General features: G+C 31.8%; 5 protein-coding genes across 6 annotated transcripts; 2 read left to right on the top strand and 3 right to left on the bottom strand.

The window, feature by feature from the left end:
• Positions 1-89: 89 nt before the first annotated feature.
• LOC145942308 (uncharacterized) lies at positions 90-4,656 on the bottom strand. Its single transcript, XM_083048909.1, has 8 exons — positions 4,472-4,656; positions 3,614-3,838; positions 3,461-3,538; positions 3,310-3,366; positions 2,666-2,830; positions 1,262-2,372; positions 756-1,170; positions 90-561 (listed from the first exon to the last, which is right to left on the bottom strand). Exons 1-8 carry the CDS (start codon positions 4,521-4,523, stop codon positions 328-330), a joined length of 2,337 nt encoding a protein of 778 aa, XP_082905035.1. The 5' UTR covers positions 4,524-4,656; the 3' UTR covers positions 90-327.
• Positions 4,657-5,000: 344 nt separating this feature from the next.
• On the bottom strand, positions 5,001-7,661 carry LOC145942310 (glyoxalase domain-containing protein 4). The gene is made up of 6 exons (XM_083048912.1): positions 6,854-7,661; positions 6,721-6,770; positions 6,375-6,640; positions 6,015-6,170; positions 5,745-5,920; positions 5,001-5,670 (listed from the first exon to the last, which is right to left on the bottom strand). The coding sequence occupies exons 1-6, from the start codon at positions 6,941-6,943 to the stop codon at positions 5,542-5,544; spliced, it is 867 nt and encodes a 288-aa protein (XP_082905038.1). The 5' UTR covers positions 6,944-7,661; the 3' UTR covers positions 5,001-5,541.
• A 249-nt stretch (positions 7,662-7,910) lies between these two features.
• On the top strand, positions 7,911-13,485 carry Pigeon (gamma-secretase activating protein pigeon). 2 transcript variants are annotated; one of them, XM_083048193.1, is made up of 11 exons: positions 7,911-8,313; positions 8,417-8,476; positions 8,712-8,848; positions 8,927-9,248; positions 9,469-9,725; positions 9,935-11,100; positions 11,366-11,698; positions 11,936-12,150; positions 12,263-12,472; positions 12,551-12,622; positions 12,718-13,485. In XM_083048193.1, the coding sequence occupies exons 2-11, from the start codon at positions 8,419-8,421 to the stop codon at positions 12,786-12,788; spliced, it is 2,841 nt and encodes a 946-aa protein (XP_082904319.1). In that variant the 5' UTR covers positions 7,911-8,313; positions 8,417-8,418; the 3' UTR covers positions 12,789-13,485. The 2 variants fall into 2 exon arrangements, with proteins under 2 accessions (XP_082904319.1, XP_082904320.1); XM_083048194.1 differs by having other exon boundaries at positions 7,927-7,947.
• A 323-nt stretch (positions 13,486-13,808) lies between these two features.
• On the top strand, positions 13,809-14,541 carry LOC145941756 (uncharacterized). The gene is made up of 2 exons (XM_083048035.1): positions 13,809-13,961; positions 14,064-14,541. The coding sequence occupies exon 2, from the start codon at positions 14,084-14,086 to the stop codon at positions 14,387-14,389; it is 306 nt and encodes a 101-aa protein (XP_082904161.1). The 5' UTR covers positions 13,809-13,961; positions 14,064-14,083; the 3' UTR covers positions 14,390-14,541.
• Positions 14,542-15,113: 572 nt separating this feature from the next.
• LOC145941959 (uncharacterized) lies at positions 15,114-17,408 on the bottom strand. Its single transcript, XM_083048392.1, has 2 exons — positions 16,956-17,408; positions 15,114-16,595 (listed from the first exon to the last, which is right to left on the bottom strand). Exon 2 carries the CDS (start codon positions 16,451-16,453, stop codon positions 15,479-15,481), a length of 975 nt encoding a protein of 324 aa, XP_082904518.1. The 5' UTR covers positions 16,454-16,595; positions 16,956-17,408; the 3' UTR covers positions 15,114-15,478.
• Between the last annotated feature and the right edge of the window lie 376 nt (positions 17,409-17,784).

Genomic DNA, 17,784 nt, shown 5'->3' with positions numbered 1-17,784 from the left:
AAATTAAGAATTAATGTATTATTTCGTTTACATAAAAAAAGTATTGTTTTGTTTATACGTATATAGGACTTGGCAAAAATTAAGATTAATTTAAGATAAATTCTAATATTCTATTATTATAACAAAAGTTTTTGTCACATTGTAAAAGAATAAGTATTAATAAAAATTACTTTCTTATTTATATATTATAATAATTCCTATATAAGTATATTATATTTTCTATTATAAAATTTAAATGACCTACTATATACCCATAACCCATATATTATATATAGTTCGATAATTTATATTATCACGATAGCACATATTTATTTATACGATGTAGAATTAAAAAATTGGAAGCGCAAGATCTATGAGGTCTTTTCCGTAATATCTAAACGAATGCGTGAAAATATTAAACTTAGCCCCACCAAGAGAAACAGGACATAAATCATTCGGTCTGGCGTAAAAGCATATAGTATATAAGGACATTTCGAGCTCAGGAAGCGTGCCTACGAATATCGTCGCGTTCGGTCTAATAATATCATCCATTTTAAAGTTCAACTTCAATAACGAGGCTCTCTGAAAAGAGTAAATGTAGTAAGTTTGTATAATAAACATATATAACAAATTACAACAAACATTACGCATTTTTTCATTCTTGCTGTACTCATGACGTTAAAGCTCATCATAATATATCACATTTACGTTTTATATAAATTGTGTGTATGTGTATAATTTCTATATTACGTTATCTATTATATGATAAAACTTACATCGCCGAGTTTCAAGGTGTCGACATATCCCATGTAATCAATACGTTTCTTCGATTCTTGATAATCAAAATAGATCCAGTCCTGCACACCAAGAAGATCCACGCCGTATCTTTCAGATGTAAACACTCGCTCGAAACCTGAAGTGGCGCCGTCGAATTGACTAAACCAGATATGTCGCAGACTATCCTTTTTTTCGAAGTCATCTGGATCCATGAAACCTCGATCTGACAGCCATTGCATAGCTCTGGTCAATACATTCGTATTCAAAAACACGTCCAACAGAAGATCCTCTTTTTTCCGCTTTTCAAGCGTTCGATTCTCCTTCACGGTGGAATTGTGCTCGTAATTGTCATAGAGCGCGCGAATAACTAGGATCGTTGGATAATCGTAGACCTCTTGTTGTGCGTAAATTAATCTAAAAATGAAAAAAAAATTTGAGAATGTATAATATAATAGTACAATAAATTGAATATAATCATTTAATCTGATTTAAGCGTAAAACTTACGGTTCTTTAGCTGCATCGGTTACATTTTCGGATTTACTCTGAAGATGCAATGTCAAATACTTGGATATATTGACTTCTTGTTTCTCGAACAACTCTTCAGTCAACATCAATAGTTCATCGTCCGATATTTTATATTGAGGAGAATAAACGATTCCTTGATCGGGTGATCCTTGATTATTTACTGTGTTGCCAGTGGAAACTCCGTTAGGAGGTACAACTGGAGAACCTCCCATATTGTTAGTCGTATTCACGGAAGAATCATTACTAACTGGATATGTTACGCTACTGTTGTTCCCGACGATCATAGGGATTGATACACCCGGAGTAATAGCTGGATTATTCACCGGACTTGGATAATTAGCCGGATACGTGACTGGGACATTTCCCTGAGGTACATTCGGCGAAGCTGGTACCGAAGGAGTATTGCCCGGAGGAGCAGTATTAAAATAATGATTATTATAAGTTACATGCGTTTCGCTCGTAGAACTCGCTGGTCTGCTATTATCAGATATATAATGATGATGCGGGTTTATTAGTCTATTCACGCCAGCATTGATAGTGGAGAAAACGAGGGCCTCTTTCACCATCTGACCGAAGCCTCTACCGCTGTCTTGCTGACCAGGAACCATCATGACGGTTTGTCCAGGTATGTACGGCTGCGCCGCTGGCTGTGCCAGGACGTGTTGTTGAGGATAATAGCTATGTCCGGCTGGACTATATGTTCCGCCAACCGGATGCGTAGAATAAGGGTTTCCGAACGTACTTGGTACAGGTGGTGGAATATGCGCTGGATAACTGGAAGGATGTCCGATTGTTTGACTGGGATTGTATGTGGAATGAGGTTGATTCATGGAATGACCGAAAGCATGATTTGAATAAGGGGGAGGGTATGGATTGGAACCAGAGACGGGATAATTTGCTCGTGGATAAGGCGGGACGGTGTACGAAGGAACCGGCATTGCAGTTGGACGCAGATGATCTTTGAATCCGATGTTAGTAGAAGTCGGATGAGGTTGGCTCGGATTGAAGTGTGGATTGCTCCATGAAGGATTATTATTTACAGTGTGGGACGGATTGTAGGGCGCGTTTGGTTGGCCAAAAGAAGTCGGTGCTGCAACAGAATTATATATTATATAATAATTTCATATCATATTTATATTAATTTTATTTATTATTTCATATTTGTCACAATTTATTATTTTAATTTATATTAATTTTATATTATGTTTACTCTATGTTTATAATTATAATATATTAATAATTAGATTATACTTATAAAATTTTTATACAAATTCATTACATTCATCAACAACAAGTTCTCAAAGATTTATTTAGTTTAATCTTTATCTTCTCTTTTTGAAATTAAAAATCAAATTTTCATGCAAAGATATTAAGAAAATATACCATGACTTTGCGAAGATATCACAGCAGCTTTTGATAAATGATCAGCCGACGGAGCTGATGGATTATATGGTGCTGAAGGATTATATGGTGCCGATGGATATGGTGCAGAATTTTGTTTATTCTCTGTTGCAACACCTGGTTTTCCTTGACTTCTAGGATAAGTTCCTAATAAAATATAATACAAACAAATATATTACTGTTACAAATATATACTGTTTATTAATTTTAATTATATATTTTGTTATTTAATTTATTATTTTATTATTTTATTATTTTCATTTTATTATTTTATTAATTTTATATATTTATTTTATATTTATTCTATATTTATAATTATAATATAGTTAATAATTACATTTTACTTATAAAATATTATTTATTTATATCACAACAAGTTCTCAAAGATTTAGCTTAATCTTTATATCTCCTCTTTGAAATTAAAAATCAAATTTTCTTTAATCTAAAATATAGTGCACACGAACAAACATATTATCTTTTATACACATAACAGAAAAAGAAAACATAAAAGCTCGTATAAAAGCAAACATAAAATAGAAATTAACTTTTTTTAGTATATGCTAATTGTTATAAATAATAAGATCAAATATATATATATATATATATATATATATATACACACACACCTGCATTGCCATATGGTGCCGATGGTTGACCAGATGATTGTGCGGAATTGATTTGAGCTTTGCACAAATAAAAGATATTCATATCACACATTGTTCAATGAAAAATAAACATTTTACAATTGCTATATATATTTGCTGACACTGCACTTACGGGGTCTACCAGCGCCTCCTCGTTCAGCATGTAAAATAGATGCTGACATGTCTTTATTCTGCTGATGCGAAGTTTGGCCTGTAATTTTTAATGTCACATGTAACGCATCATCACTCTATCACTCTTGTTATATTACTCGTGTCATATACTCACTTGATAAAGTTCCAGCCGAATTTGTTCCTGTCGTGTGTCCATTCGATGAACTTCCATATCTAGTGGAGCTTGAACTAGATCCAAATGAAGTTGGAGTATGCCCACTCGAGGAGTGCGATGGCAAACCTCGTGATGATGAACCTCGCGACGAGGAACTTCGTGACAAGGAACTTCGTGACGAGCCTCGAGAGAATCCAAATCCAAATTTCCCTGCGTTTACATCATCTGAAAATAAAATATGTTCATGTCTACAATAAATTCGTGTAAACATTACTATTGCCAATAAAAAGTTAAGGTACATTAAGAAAAGCTAAGATATTTGAAAGTTATAAAAAAAGATAAAAAATTATTTAAGATAAATGTGCACTGAGATTATCATTAGTATAATAAAATATTATTTGCAAAAGTTTCATCTGTTAAAAAGAATTATTAATGAACAACAATACTTGATTTGCTTTGATTCATATATAATAATACATGGAATTATTTTAAAATAATAATACATATATAATAATACATGGAATTATTTTAAAATAATTCCATGTATTATTATATATGAATCAAAGCAAATCAAGTATTATTGTTCATTAATAATTCTTTTTAACAGATGAAACTTTTGCAAATAATATTTTATTATACTAATGATAATCTCAGTGCACATTTATCTTAAATAATTTTTTATCTTTTTTTATAACTTTCAAATATCTTAGCTTCTCTTAATGTATCTTAACTTTTTATTGGCAATAGTAATGTTTACATTTTACATTTTATGTATATATTTTACAGTTTACATTTTATGTTTATTTATATAAAATAATTCCATGTATTATATATAAAAATATATATTTTTGTACTCACCTGTTATAAGAAGAGTTAAAAGAAAAATAGATAGCAAAATTCGAATTTCCATCGCTATATATGGGAGCGACGATAGTCTGATGAACGGTCTGATGAAACTGACGTGCTTAGTATAAAATGATAAATATATACGTTTTTCTTGCGGCTTTATCAGTCCTTCTTCTCGGAATGTGTATTGCGTCTGTTTCAGAACGATAGCACATTACGCTGTTGACCTTTTGACCATCCTCAATACAACTAAATACTCTCGGTATAATCAAAGCTGATAAACGCTGATATCGTGGTAACTGTAGTTTCATAATAAATATCAACACTATTTGTACGAAAGATTTTTATGAAAACATTTTCTAGTCACAGGACTTTCCATTCCTATTAAATTGAACTCTAATAGCAGATTTTTGTGTAGTAAAATTTAATTTAACATGATAACATAAGTATAAATATATATATAAGTACTTAATATTTCACATTTTATATAATCTTATAAAAAATAAAATTTGTACAACAAAATAAATTTCTTATTTGCATATTTATATTTTTTTACATAAATATTTTCTGCTCAGCAGGGTTGGCATTTTGTCCACTTTTTTTCATTTTGTCCGGGGCACTGGAAGAAAATGGACAAAATGGACGAAATGGACGAAATAACATAGAAATCGATAAAATGAGAAATGTCAATCGACACCAGTGTTGACAGAACTGAGACTGATTTTATAAAAAGATATATATATATTTAATATCTTGTCAGAAACCAAAGTTTTTATTTAATAAAGTTTATTTTTTTTGAGTTTGTTGTATTTTTAAAAATTTTTTCCAGTTTTGTCCATTTTGTCCAGCACATATATTTCTTCCGGGGTGGACAAAACTGGAAAAAACCGGGGGGGTTTTTTCCACCCTGAACAGTGGATGCCAACCCTGTTTCTGCATCATGTTTAAATATAAATCTTTGTTTTATTAACACTCCACCACCACTAATGTTTTGTATCTTTGTAGTTTATATTTTAATGTCTTCATATCTATTTAATCTTCTTAAACTAACAATACCGTAATATGGAAGAGTAAATAATTGTTTATATCTTATCTTGTGTAGCAGATGCTTCCTTTTGGATAAATCTATCCAAAATTTCTTCACTGGGATAATCTGGCACTGATAGTTGTCTAAATCCTTCGTCATCTACAAAGCAGATCTCGTGTCCATCCTGGAAACATAATTATCAGATAAAATACAGATAGATTCATAAAATACATTGTAGTCAACAATACAAGTACTTACTGGATCAGCGAGAATGATAACTCTTACTGAAGCTTTTCCCGGTGTATCTAAAGTTATAAGATCAGTCAAGATTTTGTTTCCACTTTCTTTGATAATTTCTTGAATTGTTGGTTGTTCCAACAACGGTACAGAGAAAGCAATACGTCCGTATGCTTTTGCATGATTAACTTCAGTATCTAATATACAGAATTGATTGCATATGTAATAACAATAATAATACTAAGTTCAATAAAAAATTAAAATAATTGAATTACATATAGTTATACTCACCAATATCTTCGAACTCGAGCTTGGCTTGATCCTCGCCATAGCCTAACAATACACTTTTATCTTTCCTATCAAATATCTTTAATCCTAAAATATCCTTCCAATAGGCAATGGTACGTTCAAGATTGGAGCTGGATAAAGTAACTTTCTCTACTGGATCTATTCAAAATGATAGCACAGATTCAAAAAAAGATAATAATTATGTTGAAAATATAATGTAAAATTATAATTATATATTCTTTGATTACACTAATTTTATATAACTGTACATCCTATAAATATTATTGCTAGTTGTATATGCTAACAAGACAAATCATCTTACATTATATTTTTGAGATAATAAAATTGGAATAAATATTTTACCACTATCAGTGGAAGGTTGCTCATTAATTATGTGATACTTGTATCCACCAGGTGCTTGCATCACAAATTTTCCATTTTCTTCATGAAATGGCCAATTATTGGCACGCGCTCTTTCGATTACATCTTTTGAACGAATAGTGATAACTTTAAAATCATTTCCAATTTCATATTCCTTGATTCCATAATTATATGTCAATTCAATGACAAAATGTGTGTCCTCTGGACCGTATCCTATCATTGTCTTACTCCAACGATTTGCATATGGTCTACAAAGAAAAAAAAGATAAAAATAGAAATTACTATTACTTAATCTATCGTTATGACTAATGACACACAGATTACTCACCCATTACACGCAGCCTCGCATCCGTCTGAGAATTCCTCATGTCTCAGCACCTATGAAGAAACAATCTCAATAAATTGTATCATCAATCAAATTGAATTATTCCAAAAATAAGGAAAGTGAAACAAGAAATTACCTTCATTCCAAGAATTTCGCGATAAAATTTCGCTGTTAATCTACGATCGGGTATTTTGAATACAAAATGTAACGCTCGTCCAGTAACCATTTTTCTCTTTCCTCTTTTTTCTCCTTAACGTATTTATTCCTATTCAAGATATCACGTATCACGATTTTCAATATATTTCGTAATCCTAATTTGATCTTTTAATTTGGTTAAGAGCTTGAATTTCCTTGAAGTTTTATCTTCTTTATTTCCAAACAACATAAATAAACTCCACAATTCGCAGTTCGTTAGAAATGTTTGAAGGCGCTTTTTCATAAATTTCGACAATATCACGTGACAAAATAATCACTTAAAAAATATCACGTGACTAAAAATAAAGATGCCAATTCGTTGATTTTGGTCACGTGGTCTTATAACGCTAAAAATAAAAATGCGCCTTGACGAATCGTGTAAGGGTGCGATTTCACTATCAATTTGTCGCTAGCGTCTAACTGATCACGTGATCTGATTTGTGACACTAGCGTCAAGAAGAAAAAGCTTGATTTGTTCAGCTTTCAGAGAACGAAGAACGAGACGCTTGTCATAGTTGTAACTTGGACTAGGCTGTTTTCACGCCAGCGTCAACAGACGCTAACGTCAATTTGTTTTTATTGATGCTTGACGCTGAAATCCAGCGTCACAGCGTCAAGTGAAAATGCATCCTTACGATACGCCATAAAGAAGAAGACAACGAAGGGAAACTCTCTACGCAAAGTTGCGCTGGAAAATTCCGCGATTAGCCTCCATATGTTCTAGGGACTTTAGAGAATGCTCGATTGTGATTCGTCAATTAGCTTACGGCGAGAGGGAGAGAGCGCGTGTCGATATGCGCGCGCGTTCGACTTTAACCTTCAAGTGGCGCTGCGTCACGTGGTCGCGCGGCGGCGGAATTCGGCGGCGCGGAGTGGGGGTGAGTGGTGGGGGGATGCGCGCGCGGCGCACGGCGCACCCCCCACCACTCACCCCCACTCCGCGCCGCCGAATTCCGCCGCCGCGCGACCACGTGACGCAGCGCCACTTGAAGGTTAAAGTCGAACGCGCGCGCATATCGGTGGCTGATGTTCCATGTACGTATTTTATTATATCTGTGGGCCGTGTTTTTATTCCTCCTTCCTACTGTTATGGCACGTGAATTTTTCAATCATTTCTATTATTTGAATCATTTGATTGATCAGAGCGAAAGAGATAAGGATTTCTCCATCCCGATATATCGATCAAATATTTGTAGCGTCAGTTTAAGCGTTAATTTAATTTAATCTCATTGTCAGTTGTATATCAAATGCGTTAGTTGCACTTTGTATATACCGGTGAGCGAAGTGAAGTTAACCAGTTACTGTTTGATTTAATTTTAATAAAATTGAAAACGTCATAACCTGACACCTGACAGCAGCAGACGACAAGAAACACTGAGAAGACAGAAGTGTCAAAGTATTGTATGTACTTTACTTGATAGAGAGAGAGAGAGAGAGTGAACTGAGAATCGAAAAGAGAGCTTCTTGGAATATAAATATTGTTCACAAATAATTTCTCTAATAGATATGATAGAGAATCTCGCAGCAAAGTTATGTTTACTTTTGTCGGAAAGTGCCAACGCAGGTGACTACATGAATTATGATTTTATTAAAAATAAAAAGTGAAAAAATACACATTTTTGGAAAAATATTAATATACATTGCAATTTATTGTTATATAAAAATATATATATATAAGAATATTATTGAGAGGAACATCTAAAATAAGAAAGTATTTACAATCCAATATGATGAATCATATAATGAGGATACTGAAAATTATTTATCAAGAAAAGAAATAATTTTCTTCGCTTTTTCAGCCGAACAATGGAAGCTACTGGGACAGGAAAAAGATGGTTCGATACTCATTGGTTGGGTGGAGGAATCAGAGAAAAACAATGTACATACATCGTATACCGTACTTGGCCGTTACGACCAGATTAACAATAAATTGCAGGTAAGAGAATTATAAGCAAAATTTTTTATTTACGTTATGTAGATGATATTTTTAATATTAATTTGATTGTATATTTAGATATTACACCGCTTTTCGGAGGTATTGAATATTGTTCAAGCTACAGTCAACCAAAGTCATAGTTTATTAGGATATGTGATGAAACAAAAGGATCATTTGGAGACAGCCAATTCCTGTGAAAATCACTGTTCAAACAACGTTAATGCAACTGATGAACATTACAGAGAATTATATAGAGTGTTTATTGTTGAATTGATGACCGATGATACCAAAATACATAATCTAGAGATAGAGAGGTCTAAACAAGTGCGTATACAATTTTTGTATAGAGAGAAAGAACAAGCTGATGTAGACAAGTTTTTGGTGCTAATACATCACGAATGTAAGTAAATTCTATTTGAAAAAATATATATATATATATTAAGTGGATGCTTATTTATATTGCACTTATATACATTTATATATCTTGATCAAACATTGCAATTACTTGTAAAAATAGAAAATTAGAATTTGAAATGTACAAGTCAATAAATTTGTTTCATTTATTATATTAATATTCTATCCGACATGTTTTTATAATTTACATTATATATCTCTTCAAGGTGTCATGATATATACTGTTCAATTTGATACATCTGTAAGTGGCTTAAAACTGATAAAAGAATTAAAATCTGAAATTCTTGTAAAAACGTTCATATGGGCTCAATGGGACATGATTAATCAAGTTCTTTATCATATACATCATCGACGAATACCTGCGAGTGTAGTTACCGAGAATGACGATGAAAATAATTCCAAATCTTCGAAACCTACACTTAGTGGTCTTCAGTTTCATGATGATTTGCCTCATGAAACAGTGGTGAGTACTTTTCTCGATAACAAGAATCTCAATTATAAACCTATTATGCTCTTGCAATACTAACATATATAATTGCTAATATAAAAGAAGCTTATTAATGTGCTAATAAATTTAGTATATCTAACACGTATGTTTGCTAAATTAAACTTTGTAGTGAAAATATGCATGATATACCATCCATTAGTATAACATTTATTGTATCTTTTTAGCTGAATATTCCATTAAATTTACCGCTACTGTCACCGTCCTCTAATTGCGGGACTTACGAGGACGACGTAATACCTCTACGAGTTCACGATTGTTCCCTAGATCTCATAGTAGTGTCGGACACCAAGGGGATGGTCTGCGTTTGTCACTACTATCTTTATCGGCCTATCCAGCCGCCGCAGCATGTACTTAACTCCTTGAACGAGTCCAACACGGTGCACTTCGCGTATTCGGTTACGCTGCTACATCACAGCTGCGTGATCCATTGCGTTATACCGGGTATAACGTGGTCTCGCGCCAAGCTGATAAGGCCGACCTTCGCGATTTACGAGAGCCATCATATGATAGTATTCGTACCGGGACTGTTCGCGCATCTTCTCGAGATCGGTGTAAATCACGAGCCATGCTGCCACATACTATGCGGCCCACCGCCGTCGATCCCGTCCCGCGTTTCCTACCTGGTGCCGTTACTCGATTTGGACAATACTAGCAAAGGAACGAGAAAGAATTCCTATAATTCGGACGGCAAAAGCATCGGTTGTTCGGATGGGAACGGTTCACTCGCGAATTCTAGCAGTATACTGACGATAGACTTGCCTACTTTGGATCTCGTGCCGTTGACAATTCCTCCGGACTTTCTCGTTGAAGTCTTTCGCAAGGAGATCTCGGTCGAGATTCGCCTTGGGATACTCCATTATTTCCTCTGTCATAAGAACGACATGGAGGTCATCGCGGAATTAATGTCTATCGTGGCAGAAAAGCCACGCTCGCTGGACATCCCGCGCTTCATGCAAGAAATTCTTATAGGCGGTTCTTACGCTTTAGTGCATAAGAATCTCCTCGCGGATACCATTCCGTTGCTTTCTCTGTTACCCGTCACCACGATCGGAGATTACATGACGGTCGACATAAAAATGAACGATTTGGATATCACGCTGAGCCACGAGAAACTCTGGAATACATCGGTCATGTTGCTCTCACCGCAACAAAGGCTCGTACCTTATCGTAGCGATCTATGGACTAGGCTGTGGGATCAACTGAGTAAAAATGGTGGCGATAAATTAAGATTCAAACCTAGCCATATCGCGGAGAAGCTATTAGTCTCCTTAGCTTGTTATCAACCAGAGGCCTTATCCAGATGCAGCACTCCAATGTCCCCAAGCGGAGGGTAACAATTGCCTTGTATTCTAATTCTATGCACAACTAATTGCATGCATATATTACGTAGTGTCAAAGTAATGCAAATTCTTAAGCTATGCTATCTGCTTGTTACTATTTTTCAACAATAGATCAGACTGTATATATCTGAATACATATATATATTATTTAATTTGCGTAATTAAAAATTTTTTATATAAATAAAAATAAAATGTCTTATTCGTTTGAGAAATGCGTTTTTTTCCAATATGTGCAATAAACGATGATGTAAATAGATTTGTTGCAGTACCGTTCGGAGACTTCATGGGTAATCGGAACATCAAATTGGATTCAGGCTTACCGTTCAATGAGACTGAAAGTTGCACCGCTTCGAAGCAGGAACATATCGTCTCTGTCAACTTGCGTGAACTCTCCATGTATCTTCTAAAAAATGGCACGCGCACGTCAACTATGCACTCGCGAGGCTCTTGCACTCCCTTACACGTTCATGCCATGGCTACGAGATACGTGGCTGCACAATTGGAGGCTTCACGTATATTATGTCAAATACTTTGCAAGGCAGCCGGCGTGGATCCTAGAATCGAACAAGAACGTGGCTTCAATCTCGTGTAAGATGCACAATCTCTATTTTAGATATATTATATTTTAAAAATATATACAATTTTAAATTAATTCTTCAATTTCGATTCGGTGTAAAAATAATGTAAATCTTTTACCATACTTTTTTATGGGATTTATATTTTAAAATTTTCTTTTATCAAGTTCCTAAAGTAAAAATTGTTGAGGATTTATTTAGTTCATTATATCGAATGTTTTATTTCATATAATGTTACTTTTTATTACAGAGATCAATTGGACGAGGCAAGACGATGGTTGCTGTTTATGCTCTTGCAACGATATAGACATGCAACAGAGAACATTGCATATCCGGCGCCACAGGGATTCGCATCATTTTTTACTTATCTTGGTTACCGCACTCTCAAGTACTCGATGTTTCTGCAATATGTCGAACGTTCGGTGTTTGAACTCCAAGTTGACGTTACCAAGATTATTTTAGCTGGTATATGTAAACAAAAAATTACTGTATTTATAACTAACATTTCTCCAAACACAATTCAAGTAAAATATTATATACTCACAGACATTTTACCATAAACTGATCTTCTGTTTAGATATCAGTGACACAAAAGAAAATGTCGTTCAGAAATTGAAGTTGTTGTCCTTTTTGCCGAGATCTCGTGCAAAGAGACTCTTGAATCAATGGCTGCATCCAGTTAGCTTAATGCTCCGAGCCAGAGAACACGCTGCTAATATTTTGTGCGGTGAAGTATCTCAGAGTCGAACTGGAGGTCGCACTTTACAACATCGTAATCATCATAACAGTGAGTTTAGAGAGTTTAGACAGAAATTTTGTCTCAATAAGTACAATCTGATTGATGATATTTGTAAATTGTTTTCAGGTTTGGCAGCATTTCCTTCTGCAGATCGTTTATCACCTTTAGATACCTTTTTGGATTTGCTTACTGCAAAAGGTACAAATTAATTCACAATGATATTTTTATTTAATATAGCCTACTATAGTGTTTTAAAAATATTATCAAAATACAATTTTTATTTTATTTTGCAGCTAGTCTTACGGAATTGGATTTTGGGTTATTGATAGAAGCAACAGTAACATCTACGGAGGACTTTCTCTAATGGAAATCAAGTTTAGTTATAATCATCAAAAAAATATTAAGTGCAATAATTAATTTAATGATCACTAAATGATCAGTTAAATAATACTTAAAATTTTTGAAATTAGAAATCTTATATTTATTAAAATAATTATTAAATTATTTATTAAAATAATTATAATTTATATTAAAATAATTAAAGCAATATAAAATATTTAAAAAAAAAATAATAATTAGAGATATATTTACTCTCTCTCTGTCTCTCATAAATAATAATTATTTTAATAAGAATTTGCAAAGTTTTGTTATCATCAATAATATATAAGATTTAATGTCGATAAGTAAAAGTAAATAACACAAAAGTTATTCAACAAATTTAATTAAGAGTATTACGTATCGCAACTATTTATAATTATATTTTGAAGGTTGCTGCTTCTTATGAAAGTAATTGTCATCAGTAATTGAAATGAGAAATGGCAACAGAGCACTTTGTAAACATTACATATATTAAAAAGCATCTGTACTATATTATTATTGCTTTTTAAGTTTTTATCGATGTATTTATGTGTATGCATATCGCATAGATATATTAATATATCTATAGCATATTGTGCATATTTCTGAATGTGAACAAAAGAAGGACATATAAGAAAGTCATAATATTAAGTAACATCAATATCTCTTTATATCAACGTGCACAACTTTTATATAATTTATGACATTTAGTGAATGTTAAAACATGTGATATAATAAACTGAAATTTACAATTAATGATATTCTCCATGATATATGTATATATTTATTAACTATATATATCTAATAATATTCATTTTCGTTATCATGCTTATAAATTGTACAGCTTCTTTTTCTCTTCTTCGAATTACTGATTATTTATAAAAATCGAGAATTGCAGGAACAGTTAATTTATCCCGCCCTTTTTTATATCAGCCTCTTGCTATACTAGTTTACTCGATTGACCAATCAGAACAAAATGAATAAAGATTTCTTTATTCTGATTGGTTAATGCAATGCTCCGAAACATCTGTGCAATCTCTAAAGAATCTAACCTGCATTTACACATTTCATGTTAGAAATATTTACAAATATTATATTTACACACAATGAAGAAATAAAACAATAGAAAATATAATAAAAGAGATTAAACCATGCACGTGGAATTAATGTTCATGTAACCGTAAGTTTTTTTTTTTTTTATGACAATTTTCTCGCGCATATATGCATTATTTATATCTGTATTATTTATTATTTTTTTACATATAATGATAATTAATTACAGGTCCTTGTTAAAATCGAATTATGGCAGATATTGCTTTGACGAGCGAGCAAGTGAAATTTGTAGAAGAGTGTGAAGAGGAATTTAAAAATCGCTACACAGAAGAAGACAGTGATTTTATGAAGATTAAAATTCAGGAGCCAAAGAAACCGCCAATTGTTGATCCCTGGTATAATAAACCGCGAAGACATGACTGGTCACGTCAGCATCAACATCAAAATCATGGTAGGCGTAATCATCATTGGGATCGTCGTAATAATGACAGAAATGAAAAGTGGGAACGTCATGCTGGTAGACACTTTATACAACATCGGCACAAGATGTATTAAAATATAGTGACACGGATGCAAGCACTTGATTAATACATAAAAATTGAACTTTTAATTATTATTGTTTCTACGTATTTTTTAATCAATGAGTGATCAAACATTTTTATTTCTTTTTGAAGTTTGTATAAGAAGAAATAAATTTTATATCAATGCATTTTTTATTAATTAATTTTATCAAGTATTTAACAAGTAATTTTATACTTCATTTTCATTATTTGTTGTCCAAAATAATTATTAACATTCTACTCACACTATAGACATTTATAATTGCTTATAAGAATATATCTTTCAAAATGAAGAATATTTTGCGATATTTATATAAGATAAAGAATAAAAACTTGAAATTACAATAGTCTTTACTACAGTAAGAAAAAATATGAATATATATTTACATATGTAATATTCATAATTTAATGTTTTAAAAAATGTACTTTTCAAAAAATCCCGAATATAAGTTATAAATAAATAAAAAGACTAATATAAAAACTAACACTGAGTCTAATGTTACATGTATGTTTTAGAATACAAATGTAAATACAGGTGTTTTCTCATACAGTATTTTTTTAGATAATTTAAGATTATACATTGTCTGTTTTTACTTTTATTACTTATTTGCATTTTCTTCTACAAAATTAAATTAATGTACATTCAAACATTTTAGAAAAAGAAGGAAGGGCAATTCAGATAAATTTACAATAAATTTTCTCTATTTTAGGACTATTGAAAACAAACATTTTTTTAATTCTAATATTTTATTTCGATTTTGATTCTAATGATGTAGACACAAAATGTTGGTTTTTTATTCACCTTTTCACTATAATGTGATCTTATGGCAAATGAAAGTGAATAATTAGAAAATAATACAAAGAGTCCTATTGTAGAAAAAAAAACAATTGATTTAGAATAAAGAAAAATCTAACAAGAAAAAAATTGACTAGAATATTATAATAATAATCTCTAATATATAAATTCATTTATTATATAATTTCACGACAAAGTAATCGCCTAATAATCAGATCTGAATTCGATCTTGATCAAATTCTACATGTCTCCGATAAAAAACTTCCTACATAAAAAATACATATATTCTCAGTCTTTGAAGGAAGAAGGTGCAATCTGAATCTTTTTAATAATTGTAACTTTTTTTTTTGAAGCTTGGCATGTAATGAATCCGAATCCTCTTCGACCATGTTGGGTAATTGCTTCCACTGGTTCTGTACGACCTTGATCATTTTTTCCAAGACCTTTCCCTGGCTTATATCCCATCTTCTTCATCATATTTTGAATCTTGGGTGTATGCAGTTCATTGTTTTTATTTTCATCAATATGGATGTTTGCTATCTCAATTTCTTGTGTGCATACTTCTTCCTTCATATTTTCAATTGCGTCTCCATTATTCAACTTTTTTCTCTTACAATTAGTCTTCTGTACGTAATGTCCAAATCCTTTTCGGCCATGCTGAATAATAGTTTCCACTGGCTCTACACGACCTTGGTCATTTTTTCCAAGACCTTTTCCTGGCTTGTATCCCATTTTCTTCATCATACTTTGAATTTTTGATGCATGTAATACATTATTTTTGTTTTCATCAATATGTGTATTGTTTGCTTTCTCAATTTCTTGTGCGCATTCTTCTTCCTTCATATTTTCAATTGCGTCTCCATTATTCAACTTTTTTCTCTTAGTGTTGTGTATGTAATGTCCAAGTCCTCTTCGACCACGCTGAATAATAGTTTTCACCGGTTCTATACGACCTTGGTCATTTTTTCCAAGACCTTTTCCTGGCTTGTACCCCATTTTCTTCATCATATTTTGAATTTTTGATGCATGTAATACATTGTTCTTGTTTTCGTCAATACATGTATTGCCTACTATCTCAATTTCTTGAGTATATTTCTTCTCTGTGTTATCAATTGTGTCTCCAATATTCGGCTTATTTTCCTTAATATTTTTGCATTTGCATATATTTTCATGTCTTACTGTCTTACTATTCATTTTGTTGTATTTTAATGACTTATGGTATTTTTTATCAATATCATTTTCAAAGCACAAGTGCACCTTCATTCAGATATTTTCCTTTAATGATTTAAACAATTGTACAGCAGTCATTATGTTATGGATCTTGAAGTAATAGCCATTTTTTAAATAATTATTAAATGAGAATCTCTCAGTTTAATATCCTCACCACTAGAAACATCATCTGTACCTAGAAAAAAAATAACAAATTAATTTTAAAAGAATTAACAAAAATTTTTCTTTCAATTTAGTCCATATATCTTTTGTGTTGTCAATTCTTTATTAATGTAAATAAATTGTCTAATCTATAAAAATAGAGTCAATAGAATTTGTCGAAACAATTCAAAGATTATTATATGTATAAGAAAAGATTGATACAAAAATAATATATTTAATTTCAACAAAATTTAGAATTAAATAGAATGAAAAAAAATATCTTTTTGTGATATATTTATATAAATAAAAAAACAATTATAAATTTCAGAGCTTGTGATATTTATTTAAATAAGAAAGTCTTAATAAATACAGATTTCTTAAGATTAATCCTTACTGAATAAACTAATGGCGACAAGATCTTTCACAATCAGTATGCTATTTAGCATCACTTTACTGACTCAAAGCATGTGCCTTTGTATTCTTTTTACAAATATTCCTCTGTTTTAAAACATTTGTCGTCCACAGTGTTCTGGCAAACATCTCGCAAAGAATCAGTTCAGTTCAGTTCTTCTTTTATTGGCAAAGGGCAGACTGCTTATTTCGTTCTGCTCATGCTGCCAGATTATCTTCGGTTGATTTCGTTTTCACTATCTTGAGGAGTCGGGTTTTCACTACGGAAAACGACGGGGTTTAATGACTTCTTCTATATCACTAATTGTGATGGTGATGATGGTATAGAGTCTTGAAGTGATCCATCGCAAAGAATCAAAGTAAAAATCGAGAAACAAAAATAACAGTAGTAAATATTGGATTTATTCAAGAGTGCTCGTAAAAAATTTTACGAGTCTAATAAATAAAGGATATAAATATGTATTATAAGAGATAATATCTTTCTCCATATATATATATAATATATAATATAACCAAGATTGCGAGCAAGAAAGGGAGAAATGTAATCAACACACAACAAACAACAATATATGTATGCAATAGAATCCCTCTATTTTGAATCGCGCTATTCTGAATAGAGAAGCTCTTCGGTAAACTATAGAATCTCCTTCTTTTGCATTATTTTTCAGATTTTTCTACTATATATTTGTCATATAATCATGCGTACATAGAATAAGGAAGCGAGTAAAAGTAGAAAGATTAATATTTCGTATATTATTTATTGTCGTGTAAATAAAATAGAAATTAAAGAACGAGTCTTGATTTCAGAATAG

This window comes from Prenolepis imparis, unplaced genomic scaffold, assembly GCF_030444845.1.
Source record: "Prenolepis imparis isolate NDT839.2.m4 unplaced genomic scaffold, iyPreImpa1.0 SCAF_10, whole genome shotgun sequence".
Lineage (NCBI taxonomy): Eukaryota > Metazoa > Arthropoda > Insecta > Hymenoptera > Formicidae > Prenolepis > Prenolepis imparis.
Note: the sequence above shows the minus strand (reverse complement) of the source record. Positions and strands in the feature narration are given on the sequence as shown.

Coding starts and splice junctions, on each gene's coding strand:
- LOC145942308 (XM_083048909.1), bottom strand. CDS start 4,523: ATGGAAATTCGAATTTTGCTATCTATTTTTCTTTTAACTCTTCTTATA. Junction 2,831..3,309: donor GGCACCATATGGCAATGCAG/GTGTGTGTGTAT, acceptor ATATTTTATTAG/GAACTTATCCTAGAAGTCAA. Junction 2,373..2,665: donor GATATCTTCGCAAAGTCATG/GTATATTTTCTT, acceptor ATTCTGTTGCAG/CACCGACTTCTTTTGGCCAA.
- LOC145942310 (XM_083048912.1), bottom strand. CDS start 6,943: ATGGTTACTGGACGAGCGTTACATTTTGTATTCAAAATACCCGATCGT. Junction 6,641..6,720: donor TGCGAGGCTGCGTGTAATGG/GTGAGTAATCTG, acceptor TTTTCTTTGTAG/ACCATATGCAAATCGTTGGA. Junction 5,921..6,014: donor GCTCGAGTTCGAAGATATTG/GTGAGTATAACT, acceptor TCTGTATATTAG/ATACTGAAGTTAATCATGCA.
- Pigeon (XM_083048193.1), top strand. CDS start 8,419: ATGATAGAGAATCTCGCAGCAAAGTTATGTTTACTTTTGTCGGAAAGT. Junction 8,849..8,926: donor AGATTAACAATAAATTGCAG/GTAAGAGAATTA, acceptor TTGTATATTTAG/ATATTACACCGCTTTTCGGA. Junction 12,151..12,262: donor TACCAAGATTATTTTAGCTG/GTATATGTAAAC, acceptor TCTTCTGTTTAG/ATATCAGTGACACAAAAGAA.
- LOC145941756 (XM_083048035.1), top strand. CDS start 14,084: ATGGCAGATATTGCTTTGACGAGCGAGCAAGTGAAATTTGTAGAAGAG.
- LOC145941959 (XM_083048392.1), bottom strand. CDS start 16,453: ATGAAGGTGCACTTGTGCTTTGAAAATGATATTGATAAAAAATACCAT.